The sequence below is a fragment of the Oncorhynchus keta genome, chromosome 5 (genome assembly GCF_023373465.1).
Source record: "Oncorhynchus keta strain PuntledgeMale-10-30-2019 chromosome 5, Oket_V2, whole genome shotgun sequence".
Taxonomy (NCBI): Eukaryota; Metazoa; Chordata; class Actinopteri; order Salmoniformes; family Salmonidae; genus Oncorhynchus; species Oncorhynchus keta.
The window spans coordinates 18520670-18534266 of record NC_068425.1 but is presented as its reverse complement, the minus strand read 5'-3'; the positions used below and the strand labels follow the sequence as shown (position 1 = coordinate 18534266).

Genomic DNA, 13597 nt, shown 5'->3' with positions numbered 1-13597 from the left:
CAAGTACAGTCTTTCCACTAACTCCATAAATAGAGTAATGGCAGTACAGAGGAAGAACAGTGAAAAAAGGCTTTGAACAGTTGGCTGTAAGAGCTTAACCCAAAGTTACTTCAGCCCCTGATCCTCTGAACAAACCCCGTGCCAGAGCCAGCCGCCAAGGCTAATAACACATTCAGATTGGTCAGTGATGTGAACTGTCATCTACTGTCATCAGAGTTATTGTGACACGGGGACAATAGCTTGAGCTGGGCCTCACTACTTTGACAATTGATAAAGGATTTATTGTGGAAGTGTACAATAATGCATACTGGTGTTGAATAACCACAGAGAAAATATTCCCAGCTGGTGTTGTCTAACTAGCCTGGTATACACCAGACTGATTTACCACTGTAGCGAACCAGTCATGGGTCGTTCCATGTCATTTCAGCAAGCCATGACACCCACCATCTCAGATTGTTCTGAAATCATTTCTATAGTAAGAAGCAGATAAGATAAGCATTCTGTAAGCATTATTTTGATAAAATATAATTTGATCTCTGAGGAATTAAGCTGATTGATTGCACCCAAATTGGCAATTTTAATATATAGGATTCATATAATCAATAATTATAGTACCTAACAGCCAATTTGGACCAAACTTTTGACGAGTATATAGTGTCAGTTCTCTATGGTTGACAAGTAGTATGGAGCTGTGGCTCAGAGTTTTGTTTCTTCATCCTTTGTAATGTACTCTAGGTAAATTAGGGTGTGTCCCCTGTTTTCCCCACCATCTAGTGGTCAGAACCAGGTAATATCAGGATATTAAATGGGGCATAAACCCAACAACTTCAAAGACAAATTTCTCTGAACATACTACACTGAACAAAAATATAAACGCAACATCTACAGTGTTGGTTTCATGAGCTGAAATAAAAGATCCCAGAAATGTCCATACGCACAAAAAGCTTATTTCTCTCAAATGTTGTGCACAAATTTGGTTACATCCCTGTTAGTGAGCATTTCTCCTTTGCCAAGATAATCCATCCACCTGACAGGTGTGGCATATCAAGAAGCTGATTAAACAGTACGATCATTACACAGGTGCACCTTGTGCTGGGGACACTAAAAGGCCACTCTAAAATGTGCAGTTTTGTCTCACAACACATTTCCACAGATGTCTCAAGTTTTGAGGAGTGTGCAATTGGGATGCTGGTTGCAGGATTGTCCACCAGAGCTGTTGCTAGATAATTTAATGTTCATATCTCTACCATAAGCCGGCTTCCAACGTCGTTTTAGAGTATTTGGCAGTACATTCAACCGGCCTCAAAACAGCAGACCACCTGTATGGTGTTATGTGGGTGAGCGGTTTGCTGATGTCAACATTGTGAACAGAGGGCCCCATAGTGGCGGTGGGGTTATGGTATGGGCAGGCATAAACGGACAACGAATACAATTGCATTTTATCAATGGCAATTTGAAGGCACAGAGATACCGTGACAGGATCCTAAGGCCCATTGTCGTGCCATTCATCCCCGCCATCACCTTATGTCTTCCATGGCCTGCATACTTACCAGACATGTCACCAATTGAGCATGTTTGGAATGCTCACGATTGACGAATACGACAGCTTGTTCCAGTTCCCGCCAATATCCAGCAACTTCGCACAACCATTGAAGAGGAGTGGGACAACATTCCACAGGCCACAATCAACAGCTTGATCAACTCTATGAGAAGGAGATATGTCGGCCTGTGTGAGGTAAATGGTGGGCACACCAGATACTGACTGGTTTTCTGATCCATGCCCCTACTTTTAACTCAGGTTAACTTTAACTCAGTAAAATCTTAGAAAGAAATAGAATCTTAGAAGTAAATATTTGTATTAATTGTTGACGTGGGATGTGGGAGGTCCATAGGATGTGGGGGGGTTGTGGGATGTGGGGGTCTTTGGGATGTGGGGGTCCGTGAGATGTGGGGGACCGTGGGATGTGGGGGTCCTTGGGATGTGGGGGCCGTGGGATGTGGGGGACCGTGGATGTGGGGGGTCCTTGGGATGTGGGGGTTCATGGCATGTGGGGGCCGTGGGATGTGGGGGTCCGTGGGATGTGGGGGTTCATGGCATGTGGGGGCCGTGGGATGTGGGGGGAACGTGGGTGCTTTTTGACAATTTCTTTAATTACTCAGGTCTAACTCATTGTTGGAATCGGATGTTAGGTCCTATATTTATTAAATAATATATGAATCCTATAATTGAAATGGGCAAATTTGGGTGCAATTAATTAGGTAAATCTTTTAGAGATTAAATTATATTTCAACAAAATAATGTTGCAGAAATGATGCAACATTATCTGTTTCTAACAACAGAAACAATTTCAGAACTATCTGAGATGGTGGGTGTTGAAATCCTCTTTCTTGGGCTTTTGAGGTGGAACGACCCTCATGCAAGCTTGTGGGATCAGGCTAGAGTCCAACTATTCATCATCCAATTGTGACAACCTTGTCTTTGTTGTTGACCCTTGGAATGTTGTGTTATTGAATTAGACAATTGTATTAGACAACCTCTTCCAATGTTGGTTTATTCATTTCAATTAATTTATTCAGATGGCAGAACAGGCAAGTCAGAATCTCCTGTAAACAGATGTTATATATACCTTATCGTGGTGTGTAGAACCAAAACGGTCTGCCCTCCTGGAAGTAACGTCAAATATTTGTGCTTCCATGAATTTACATTTCAAGTTTTACAGAATATTTTCTTCTTTGAGATGCAAATGCACTAAAACTGTTTCCTAAACATAAACCATGGACTCATTCATTACCTACGCAAAAAGTGATTTATTCCCTCAACAACCATTCTTCTTTTCATCCACCTCAAAGGATCTCGTAGATGTCAGTTACATTATATTGAAAGAAGAAAACAGGCTTTAGTGGTCATGAAGTATTCATCGGTGTATATCTGTTCCGTGGAAGAAAACTTGTACACATCTATCTGGCAGACAGGCAGAGCTACCTGTGAGCTTCCTGGTGGCCTCTGTATGATGGGGTGAGGTGAGTGAGTCATCCTATAGGCTTGTCTCTGCTGGCAATTTGTTGGGCCCCATCTCATCTCAGGGTATTTGAAGGAGTGGTGATGTCAGAGCTGTCACATCTACACTCTGCCTGAGCCCACACAGACTGCTCCTCATATTGACGAACACTGGGAGATTGAAACTGGAATGAATGGACTGTACTGTCTTTCTCTTTCACTCCTGCATCTTACCCTCCTCTCTCACCCTCTCCCTTCCCCACTCCCTGTTTTCTCTGCTGTTTTCTGGCTGGAGGCATGCATATTCATTTTCCCGGAAGAAATTACGAAAGTCAGCCAATGGGTTTCCAAGAAATGCTGGAACACTGTCAGGCTTGGCATCGCTCCAATGGCTTTCGTTAGACTCAACTGTATCAATTGCACAATAAACACTATACTGCAGGCTTTGTATACAAGCCTATGAGTCAGAGAGGGACTCATATTTCAATGCTATTTCAGAAATAGATAAACAAATCAGTGAGCAGGTTTTTTTGAGCTGGTCTTTTTTTTTTCTTGGCGTTAACTGGTGCACATCACAGGTAGCAGTGTTCTATCACTAAGTAGGATATTAGTGACTCATAGCTGGATGAGTCACATAAGTTATCTTCAGTCGTCAGCAACACCCTGATTCATATTACCCTTGTAGTGACTCTTTGTGGAACTACTGTACTGTATAGGAAATGCTTTCTCTGATTTGTAAGGGTGATATCACCATCTTCTGGTAAAAGATGGTATCACATGTCTGAATCCACCCACAGAGCCTCCTTGCTGTGCTAATTCATTAGGCCTACTTATTACGGTTAATTGGATCAACTATTTTTTACTTTTTGAAGAGGAATTGACCACTCATTTTCAGGTTAGTAAATGAATGATATTGTATGTTTTGATTATGAGAGTATGAAACCACAGTGCCTTAACAAATCACATAGTAAGTTATATGGACAACGCACACATACAAAGTGAATCGATTGAGTGCTCTACGATAATGATGGCTGGTCATGGTTGATCGACGATTCACGCTCAGATGATTCGTTGAGAGCCCCGAGACAAAAGTACAAAGGTTTTTATAGCCAAGATACACCCCTTTCAACCTACATGACGAACAACAGATCTATAGAATGGGTCACACGGTTAAGATCTGTATGAAAGATACCTATAATACGTAGCAGACAGTATCTGCTGTGTCAACAGTTTTCATTGAATAGAGACCAGTGTCTGTCCCTCCGAGTTCAAACTGGAACCATCTCTCCCTGGTACGGTAAAGAACAGAAACATTAACTCAGGCTCTGGAATGCTCTTTAGGTTTTATCACCCAAAAGACATTGTAAATCTCCTGTCAGTGTTATCTCTCAGAGGTCCATCCTCAGAAGAACACACACACAATAGTTAAGAATATTCTATTCTGTTGCATTTAAACAACCATTTGATGCAATAACAGTATTATAACATAGTCTTGCAATTTTCCACCATAATATCTTTAAGCGTGGTCAAGTTAATAATTATACTGTGGATGAAGCATTAAACCCCCAGACACATCAAAGATGCAGTCGTCCTTCTGAACTGAGCTGCAGGAAAGGAAGGAAACTGCTTAGGGATGTCACCATGAGGCCATTGGAGCAACACAGTTCAATGGCTGTAACGCCGGAAAACTGAGGAGGGATCAGCAACATAGTAGTGACTCCACAATAATGACTTACATCACAGAGTGATAAGAAGAATACAAATATAAATGTGTTTTTGTTTTTAACATGCACGTGTATGCAACAAGACAGTAAAGTAACACTGAAAAGAAAAAAACATGGCAAAGGAATACTCTTTTTGGCCTAAATGCAAAGCCTTGTGTTTAGGCAAATCAACACAACACATCACTGAATAACTGCCTTCTTATTTTCAAGCATGGTGGTGGCTGCATCATGGTATGAGGGTAGCCTAGTGGGTAGCCTAGTGTTGGGCCAGTAACCGAAAGGTTGCTGGATTGAATCCCTGAGCTGACAAGGTAAACATCTGTTGTTCTGCCCTAAACAAAGCAGTTAACCCCTGTTCCCCTTTAGGCTGTCATTGTAAATAAGAATTTGTTCTTAACTGACTTGCCTAGTTAAATACAAAAATAAAAATGCTTTACAAAGACTGGGGTGTTTTTCAGGATGAAAAGAAATTGGATGGAGTTAATCACAGCCAAAATCCCAGAGGTTGGCACTCCTGCCCGTTCGGGGCGGTGCTCGGCGGTCGTCGTCACCGTCCTACTAGCCACTACCGATCCCTTTTCGGTTATCTGTTGGTTTTGTCTGATTGTTTTCACCTGTGTGTTAGTTAATTAGTATCTGTATATAATGTAGGTTGTCCCGCCCTTGTTTTGTGCGGGATTGTTTGTTTTTGTCATTTCGTTTCGGCTGTCGGTGTTTTTTGTTTTTTTATTCTCGGTTTGTCTGTTATCCTGTTTTGGATATTTTCACCCTGTTTGTATTTTGGGTTGTCCGTGTTTATTTTTGTTCACCGGAGAATAAACTACTATTCACTATTTGCTCTCTGCGCCTGATTCCACCCACCTTGACTAGACGTGACAAATAATTTACAACATAAAGCCAAATCTACACTGGAGTTGCTTACCAAGAAAACAGTCAATGTTCCTGAGAGGCCAAGTTACAATTTTGACTTAAATCTGCTTGTCAGGTTGTGCGCTACTGGTGTAGAAGTCAGGTGCAGGAGAGCAGAGAGTTGTGATCAGGCGCAGAAGCAAACAACAGCTGGACGCAACTGCTCAAACAAACCTCCAGCCAAAAGTGAAAGTGTAAAGCATGACAAAGTCACAATGAAGGCAAAGAGTTTAACAATGAATATACTACGGGTGAAATCCGGTACCCGGGAAACACCAGCCTGGCGCATCACACAAAAACACGTAACAAATAACAATTCCCACACAAAAACATGGGGGGGACAGAGGGAATATATACTGTATGTAGTGTGATTGGGAATGTAAACCAGGTGTGCGGGGGAAACAAGACAAAACAAATGGAACAACGAACAGTGGAGTGGCGATGGCTAGAAGACCAGTGATACCGATCGCCGAACACCGCCGAACAAGGAGAGGAGCCGGAGAGGAGCCGAGGAGTCGTGACTGCTTGAAAATCTAAGACTTGAAAATGGCTGTCTAGCCATGATTCCCTACACCTTGACAGAGCTTGAATACTTTTTTAAAGAATAATGGGCCAATATTGCACAATACAGGTGTGCAAAGTTTTATGAGACTTACCCAAGAAGACTTACATCTGTAATCACTGCAAAGGTGTTTCTAACATGTATTGAATCAGGGTTGAATACTTACCTAATCAAGGTATATTAGTGTTATATTTAGTAGTTAGTATTTCTGACATTTTCTTCCCTTTGACATAACAGAGTATTTTGTGTAGATTGTTGACAAAAAAAAAACACAATAAATCCATTTAAATCCCACTTTGTAACACGATAAAATGTGAAGATATCCAAGGAGGTGTAGACTTACAAAAAAAAAAGTTTTATAAAAAGGTATGCAAAATATTTTCCAGCAGTCTCAATGCCATCACCTCAGTACCCAGAATTAGATGAATGCTAATTTCATTACAGCTCAGTGTATGAGAAAACAGGACATTCTTCCAGTTTGTCACTAGTTACCACAGCTGCACAAAGTCTGAGTATGGCTAAACCACACTATTTCTATAATTTATCTTCTTAAAATCATTTTTTTAACCTAACCTTATCCTAACCACATTACTAACCTTATGCCTAACCTTAAATTAAGACCAAAAAACTAATTTTTACTTTGTGGCTGTGCTAACTAGTGACAACCATTCTTCTATGACATTATGCTGATGTCACAATGCAACCGCACTGTGCTGCCCCACTTTCAGACATTCTCACAGCTTCAGCTAGTGTCATCATACATCCCTGTGGCACTGTGTGCCGAGACAATCTTGTCCATCAAAGCTCTGTCTCTGTACCTTGTGAAGAAGAGAGAAGGCTTGGGGGCTGGCGAACACTACGCAGAACCCCCTGTCACCACCAGGAAGAAGGAACCATGACCGCCCTCCGGGACAGCATGTTTTTAGGAGGAGGAAACACGGAGGAAAGAACTCACCAACATCACCATGGCAGCCTTCATGCTCCCCGTGCAGCACCTCAATGAGATCACCCCTCTGATTCTGCTGGAGTTCCACCTGAGGTGGAGAGCTGACACTGTGGACTGGCTCCTGGGAAGATCCTTACACCTGAGCCCTGGGGGACTAGACCTTTGGCCAGAGTGATCAGCCAGACCAGGGCCGGGGTGCCATCATGGTGGTGGGGGCCACGCCAGAGAGCGGCTGCTCCTGGAGGCTGACGAGGATCTTCTGTTCAGACACAAGCCCTGCTGCCCTATAGGAGGTCAGGCACGGGAGGTGGGGGACCTGGGGGATGCGCTTACGGAGGGTGTATGGGATGCTGTCATCGGCTGAGTGCAGCCCTGGTGCAGAGGATCCTAGACAGGCTGAGAGTGGGGAGGGAGAGGAAATTCAGGTGCTCCAGCGGTTCCTCCTTCCAGGAGAACCAGTGATGGCCAGTCTGTCCCGGCCTTTCAGAGTCCTAACTAGCATCTACCCCCTACATGAAGCCCCATTGCCTTCAGAGCCTCCAGGGGAGGTGGTGGGCTGGCTGGTGTGGCCTCAAACCCTTCAGCCAGAGAGAGCATTGGCAGCTGCTGGAAGATATCAGGGCTTATTTTGGGGAGGTGGTGGCCCTCTACTTTGGGTTTGAGGTTCGCTCATCAGTGCTCTCCTCCTGAAATCCACCTTGCCCATGTTTCTCTCCTTCTACCCCTCAGGCTGGGGAACAACCTGGTCTTTTCACCCTCTCTAGTGTGGTGTGGTCAGAGCTGTTCCTGCAGTGCTGGGGGAGAATAGCAAAAGCCCTGCAGAGGACTGGGGACTGTGGTCACTCATCTGTCACAGTCACTCATCAATAGCAGCAGCGGTGCCCAGGGTGGCACAGGGCAGCACACCACCACAGCCCCAGATTGATGCCCACCCTTTTGGAAAGATGAGCTTGAGGAGACTGCAACACTCCGTTGCCTTCTAACCTGCACCCTCTGCTCTCCTCCATTCTTATCCTGATGTATTTACACCTAGATGGACTAGTGGGGACTTCCTCCTGAGAGAAGAGCTCAGTTTCCTCTTTCACAACATCCTTGTCTACCTCCCCAAAATCGCCCTCCACGGTTGCCATGGCAGGGATGGACTGTGTTGCATTCCAACTGTCCTAAGGCCTCAGCCCTGATCCCGAGCCGCCAGGGCAACAGTCACAAGGCAACAGCCCCTGCTCCCTGAGGTTATCCTCTCCTGCCTCTTCAACCACTTTTCCGTCCACTTCTACAGGGCTCTGATCTTGAAGGACCTCGCCATGGTGCGCTTCCACCTGTCTGTGCAGCTGGCCACCCATCTGGGCATCAAGCCACGTCCGCCACACTATTTCCCCGCCTCAGAAGGATGAGGACGCCCTGGTCGCACCCACCAGGAATGTCAGTCTCCGTCCTTAGACAGATCATAGAGCAGAGCAACAGACCACCGTGTGACACCCAGACCTGGAGCTACCTGGAGCTCCTCATCTACTGCCACGTCATGTTCTTCTCAGGCATCTACCCCAGTGTGCCCTCTGGTGCCCTGTTGACCATCATAGCTAAATCCTGCATGGACTTGTGGCACCTGTGTTCAGGCGCACGCCGCCCCCTTCCCCAGAACATCCCCGGGGTAACGTTTTTGGCAGCGGGTCTTCTGTGGCTTTGAGGCCCTGGCTGTCCTGCTCAACTCCCTCCTGCTGTGGTCCTCTCTGGAGTTCAGGTTTCTCTTCCTGAGTTATACTGGGTGGGGAAATGTTCAGGGCCTTCCTCCTGCTGCAGCTGTCGCTGCTGAGCCTGAGAGGGCGGTCACCTTCCTGCTCCTCTACCTGGCCTGGTTTGTTGGCAGAAAGGCAGAGCAGCCTGAGACTACGCCAACCCCACCTCCACAGGCTCCATCGCCACCAGCACCATCAACAGCAGCACTCTCACATACTGTAGAGATGCAGCAGCCACTCAACTTCAGGCTTTGTGGGAGGATCATTGTGTCCTGCAAATAAAGTGAGGAGTGAGGGTGACATACTGTAGGTGTGCTGTTTGTGTGTGTTTGTGTAGGGGTATCATTTTTCTTTTACAGAGTCTATCAACTTTGGCATTAGAGTACAGAAATCTTTCTCAAACAAATCAAGCTCACACATCTATATCTGGGATCTTTAGAGGGTCATTTTTAACCGTTGTCCCATCTACTGTAGGCTATGCCCAGGCTTTGGCCTACGTTGAATGGTGATAACAGTCAGACAATTAACACTGTGACTGGAGTCCTTCCGCCCTGGCAGTAGGACTGACAGATGGTGCTAAGCAAGGCTAAACTCAGTGGTCATGTCTGTGACCTCACAGATGAGACACTCTCCACTGAGTCTGATCACAGACCGGAGAAAGTCCTTGTAGGAGAAAGTCCCAGTAGGAGAAAGTCCTTGTAGGAGAAAGTCCTTATAGGAGAAAGTCCCAGTAGGAGAAAGTCCTTGTAGGAGAAAGTCCCAGTAGGAGAAAGTCCCTGTAGGAGAAAGTCCTTGTAGGAGAAAGTCCCAGTAAGAGAAAGTCCTGTTTTAATGATCAGCTTTTGAGACTGATATATGTTTGGTAAACACATGACCGAGCTACAGTATGTATCAAATGTGTCTGTCGAATAAAGATACTGCACATCACTAGATTACTGTAGCATTTTACAGTGTTTATGGACTTACACCCAGGCCTTCCAGTGCCATAAGAGGGTGCTGCTAGCCTTTGATCCTTCAAACATTGCTATTGCTTTCTAAATTGAAACTCAGACATAGCAGGTGTGTTTTTCTTCTACATTTTCAAGATATAACTTAAAAATAATATAAATGTGAAAGTTATTGTAGTTCTAGACTTTGGCCTAAATGAATCTGCTGATGATAAGACTCATAGTATTGAACAATATAGACTGTTCTGTTTTGTCATTCTATGTTACCTGCCAACAGGAAAGTAGTGAACCCTCGACTCAAACATTTCTGGTGTTAAAACAGAACCCTGTTTCCACTATTCCTCTGAGTCACATCATGACAGTGTTTTATATGTTGATGGACTGAACGTTGGTTATTCCATGTCATTAAGGACAATAATGTTCATTATGAACTGTCAGTGGTACAATATCTGAGATGGGAAGGGCTGATCCCAGCCAATCATTGAGAGGCCAGAAAGCTGTCTGTCTCACCTCTAACTTCTGACTCACGGCAGATAGAGAGACCTCCAGTGAAACCTTAGCTTTAGCCACAGAGGCCCGAGCTCATGTACACTGGGTGGGTAATGGTCAGCTAACTATGCTTGCTGAGTCAAACATGGTTGCACCCAGGATAATAGTCATCTGGCTTTCAAAATGCATCTGGGTCCAAGCATATAACAAAGAAAATGTAAATGCCAATTACTGTAGGTCCTTGTTTGTTCACTGTCAGTCGTGACTATATCATGAAGGACAGGAACTTTCATGTAGCAAGATAAATTAGACAGAGTTGATTTGAAAAGGATATTTAATGTATGCGCTTAATTTCTCCTCACTGGATTGTATTAACAAACTGTACAATACTGATAAGCCTGATGGGACAAAACGGAGATATGATTACGGCATTTGTACGTTTATTGAAACATTTATAGTAGTTTTGATTACCTTCACATTTATGCAGTCGTTGATAATGACATTTCTCTGAATTCTGAATTTGTCATTTTGATCGAACACTGAACAGGAGTTAAACCTTTACAAGCAGAGCAGTTAAATGAGAGAGGACGTCTTTTGTACATTGTGAATATTTGTAATGAAATTGTAATGTTATATACAAAACAGATTTTAGTCTTACAAAGCATTGAATGTTCAAGCTAACACTAATTCAAGTTTCTGCCGTCGTAGTGAATTATGCAGTTCTACCATCCCAGTTCCTTAATTATACATTTGAAACGCTAATCTTATAGAAGTCCTGGTATTGGTGACCTCCAGTATCAGTCCTGTTCCCGTGGCAGTGGCCTGTTCACCATACCTGCCTCCCAACGCTGCCACAGAGGAGTTTTCTGGCCGCCTGCCTTGTAAACCTTGGGCTCCTGGAGAGATAATGCAGGACACAGGAAATGGATTTAGCTAGTCTGACAAGCAGTTTAGGTTTTCTTACATTTCAGTCAATCTCCATTTAGCCACACACAGAACTTGAATATAACCACATCCCTTGTCAGATGTCAAATATTATAGCGCAGTTATTTCTGAAAATAAATGTTGAGGTCAGCTTTGCCAGCAAAATACACCGATTCTAAACAGAACCCCTACTGTTACATTGCTAGCAGAAACATACATACAGTATAATTGCAATCGAAGCTTGTGAGTGAATGACATGTTGTGTTCCTGTCACAGGGAGGATACTTCTAGGAAAGCAGAGCTGTACCTGTGTTTGTCCAGGGTTCATCCTAGCACTCTTAGGATTGGGAGGAGGCCAGGTCCGATCCAACTTCCCTTGGATTGTCGGCCATCAACTGCAGAGAGGCAGGATAAGGAATAATGAGATGGGATAAGGAAAGGATTTACAGACTGATCTAGCAGGCTCCAAAACACTGCTAAGTAAAAATACAAACTCCTTCTAGACTCCGTACCATTTGAAGATGTATCCATTGCAGTTACTATAATTCATATTGTAATTCCTCCGATGGCTATTTTTGGAACTAGTTCATTTGATTTGAATCATGCTAGAAGTCAAGGAAATGATCTTCTTCCGTCTGTCCCCCCAGACCTCTAATATCAATGGTCACAGGTCACAGCCATATATATATATATATATATATCCCCATGACCACAAGTTTATCAATCTAGAATATACACACTCATATGATTCTAAATTACATGACAGGAATAAGCTGTGACTGCACTGTGCTCACAGAACCCCTTGCTGTCCCCCAAGACATATCTGTCATCTCAAACATGCAGATGCCCAGAACACCCTTGATCTGATCTTTCTGGCCATTGTACTGCCGTGGTAACTGTGGTTACATCCTACAAAGTCCCCCTGTGGCACGTGCTGCTGATTCAGATAAGTGTTCAGCCAGAGGGATCTTGCCCTGGATGACACTAAGTTGACGACAATACTGTGCCCATAATAACATTATCTGATGCTAATGCAAATAGGCAGACATTAAAGTGCTTGGGCTGAGATGAATATGTGCTGTGGAATGAATGACGCTATAACTGGCTTATCCACTTTTCCTCAGCTAGGTGTGTTTATCATACGTTGACGCAACACAAAATCACGATGGCACAAACAAATACTTTTTGCAAAAATTCAAACATGTGACTCCCCCTCACTTTGCCCCAATTCAAACACAAAGGAATTCTACATGTAATATAGGACATGTCCACTGACCTGATGCTGTGAAAGAGGAGGTGGATGAGGGAATGCGTGTGGTAGGTGAGTCTGGGCTGGGGTCCTCTGTGCTGTCTGGCCTGCCCCCACTGACTCCTGCCTCTCCATACAGACTACACCTCTGCCTGCGCAGCTCCTCCTCCCTCTCCCTGGCTTCCCGGATGTCCTTCTCCACCTCCGGCTTCATGGCCAGGGAGGGACGCAGCTTAAAGAAGGGGTTCTCCCTAAGGATGTCAGAGCCCTCGTCCTCATCCCCTGGCTGTTCTACCCTCACCTCATCCGTGTGCTCCTCCTCTGTAGAGACAGTGCCCCCTATACTTAGGCAGTCTAGGCTTCTGTAGAGGCGCTGAGCTCCTCTGTCTCGGTTTGGATAGTGGGCTATGATTGTGTCGTCACTTTCCAGAATAACCACCTTCCTCGTTGCTCCTTTAGTGGCGGGTTGGTTCTCTGCACTTGGGTTTTGGCCTGAGCTCGCCTCCTTTTGGGCCTTTAAGTCAAACAGCTGGTGGGAGTGGGCTCTTGAGAGAGGGCAGCCTTTAAAAGAGACAAGCTCCATGCTACGCGTCCTCTCCAGCACAGAGGGGTAGACATGACCTCTCATCCCCAGGCCTGCTGTGGTGAGGGGTCTCCTGTGCCTGGTGGGTCCTTCTGCATTGCCTTGTTGGAAGGCTTCAAACAGCAGCTTCCTCTCGCTCATCTGGCGTACTGTTCCTTGCTGTAGACTCCAGGGATCTTCCCCATGTTCACCAGGACAAGCTCCTATGGATCTCCTGGCTGATCTCCTTCTGCATCTTCTTCTCTGAGAACTGCCAGTCAGCGCCCTGCCCCGGCCCAGCCTTAGAGGACAGTGTCTTAGCCAGCAGCGGAGTCTTCATCAGGGGGATGTCTACCACCTCCTGACCTTCCTGGGTGTTTGACATGCACCTGGACCGACGCAGGCTCTGCTCCCTTTCAGCAGATCGCGGATCTCCTCTCGATGGGAGTCTCCTTCTGGGGTGGGGAGCCTTGTTGTCCATGATGGGGGCTGTGGTCGTGTGGATCTCGTGTGTGCTGACAGGGGAGAAGTCAGTGGACACCCGCTGTCAC

At 45.0% G+C, this 13597-nt stretch overlaps 1 protein-coding gene across 1 annotated transcript; it reads right to left on the bottom strand.

The window, feature by feature from the left end:
- Positions 1 to 10728: 10728 nt before the first annotated feature.
- On the bottom strand, positions 10729 to 13217 carry LOC127930388 (uncharacterized). The gene is made up of 3 exons (XM_052520064.1): positions 12512 to 13217; positions 11543 to 11630; positions 10729 to 11207 (listed from the first exon to the last, which is right to left on the bottom strand). The coding sequence occupies exons 1-2, from the start codon at positions 13206 to 13208 to the stop codon at positions 11560 to 11562; spliced, it is 768 nt and encodes a 255-aa protein (XP_052376024.1). The 5' UTR covers positions 13209 to 13217; the 3' UTR covers positions 10729 to 11207; positions 11543 to 11559.
- Positions 13218 to 13597: the final 380 nt, after the last annotated feature.

Excerpts from the sequence above, each read along its gene's own strand:
- LOC127930388 (XM_052520064.1), bottom strand. The coding sequence starts at position 13,208 with ATGAGCGAGAGGAAGCTGCTGTTTGAAGCCTTCCAACAAGGCAATGCA. Across the intron at positions 11,631-12,511 it reads CTCCTCTTTCACAGCATCAG|TTGATGGCCGACAATCCAAG; the intron begins GTCAGTGGACAT and ends GCCTCTCTGCAG.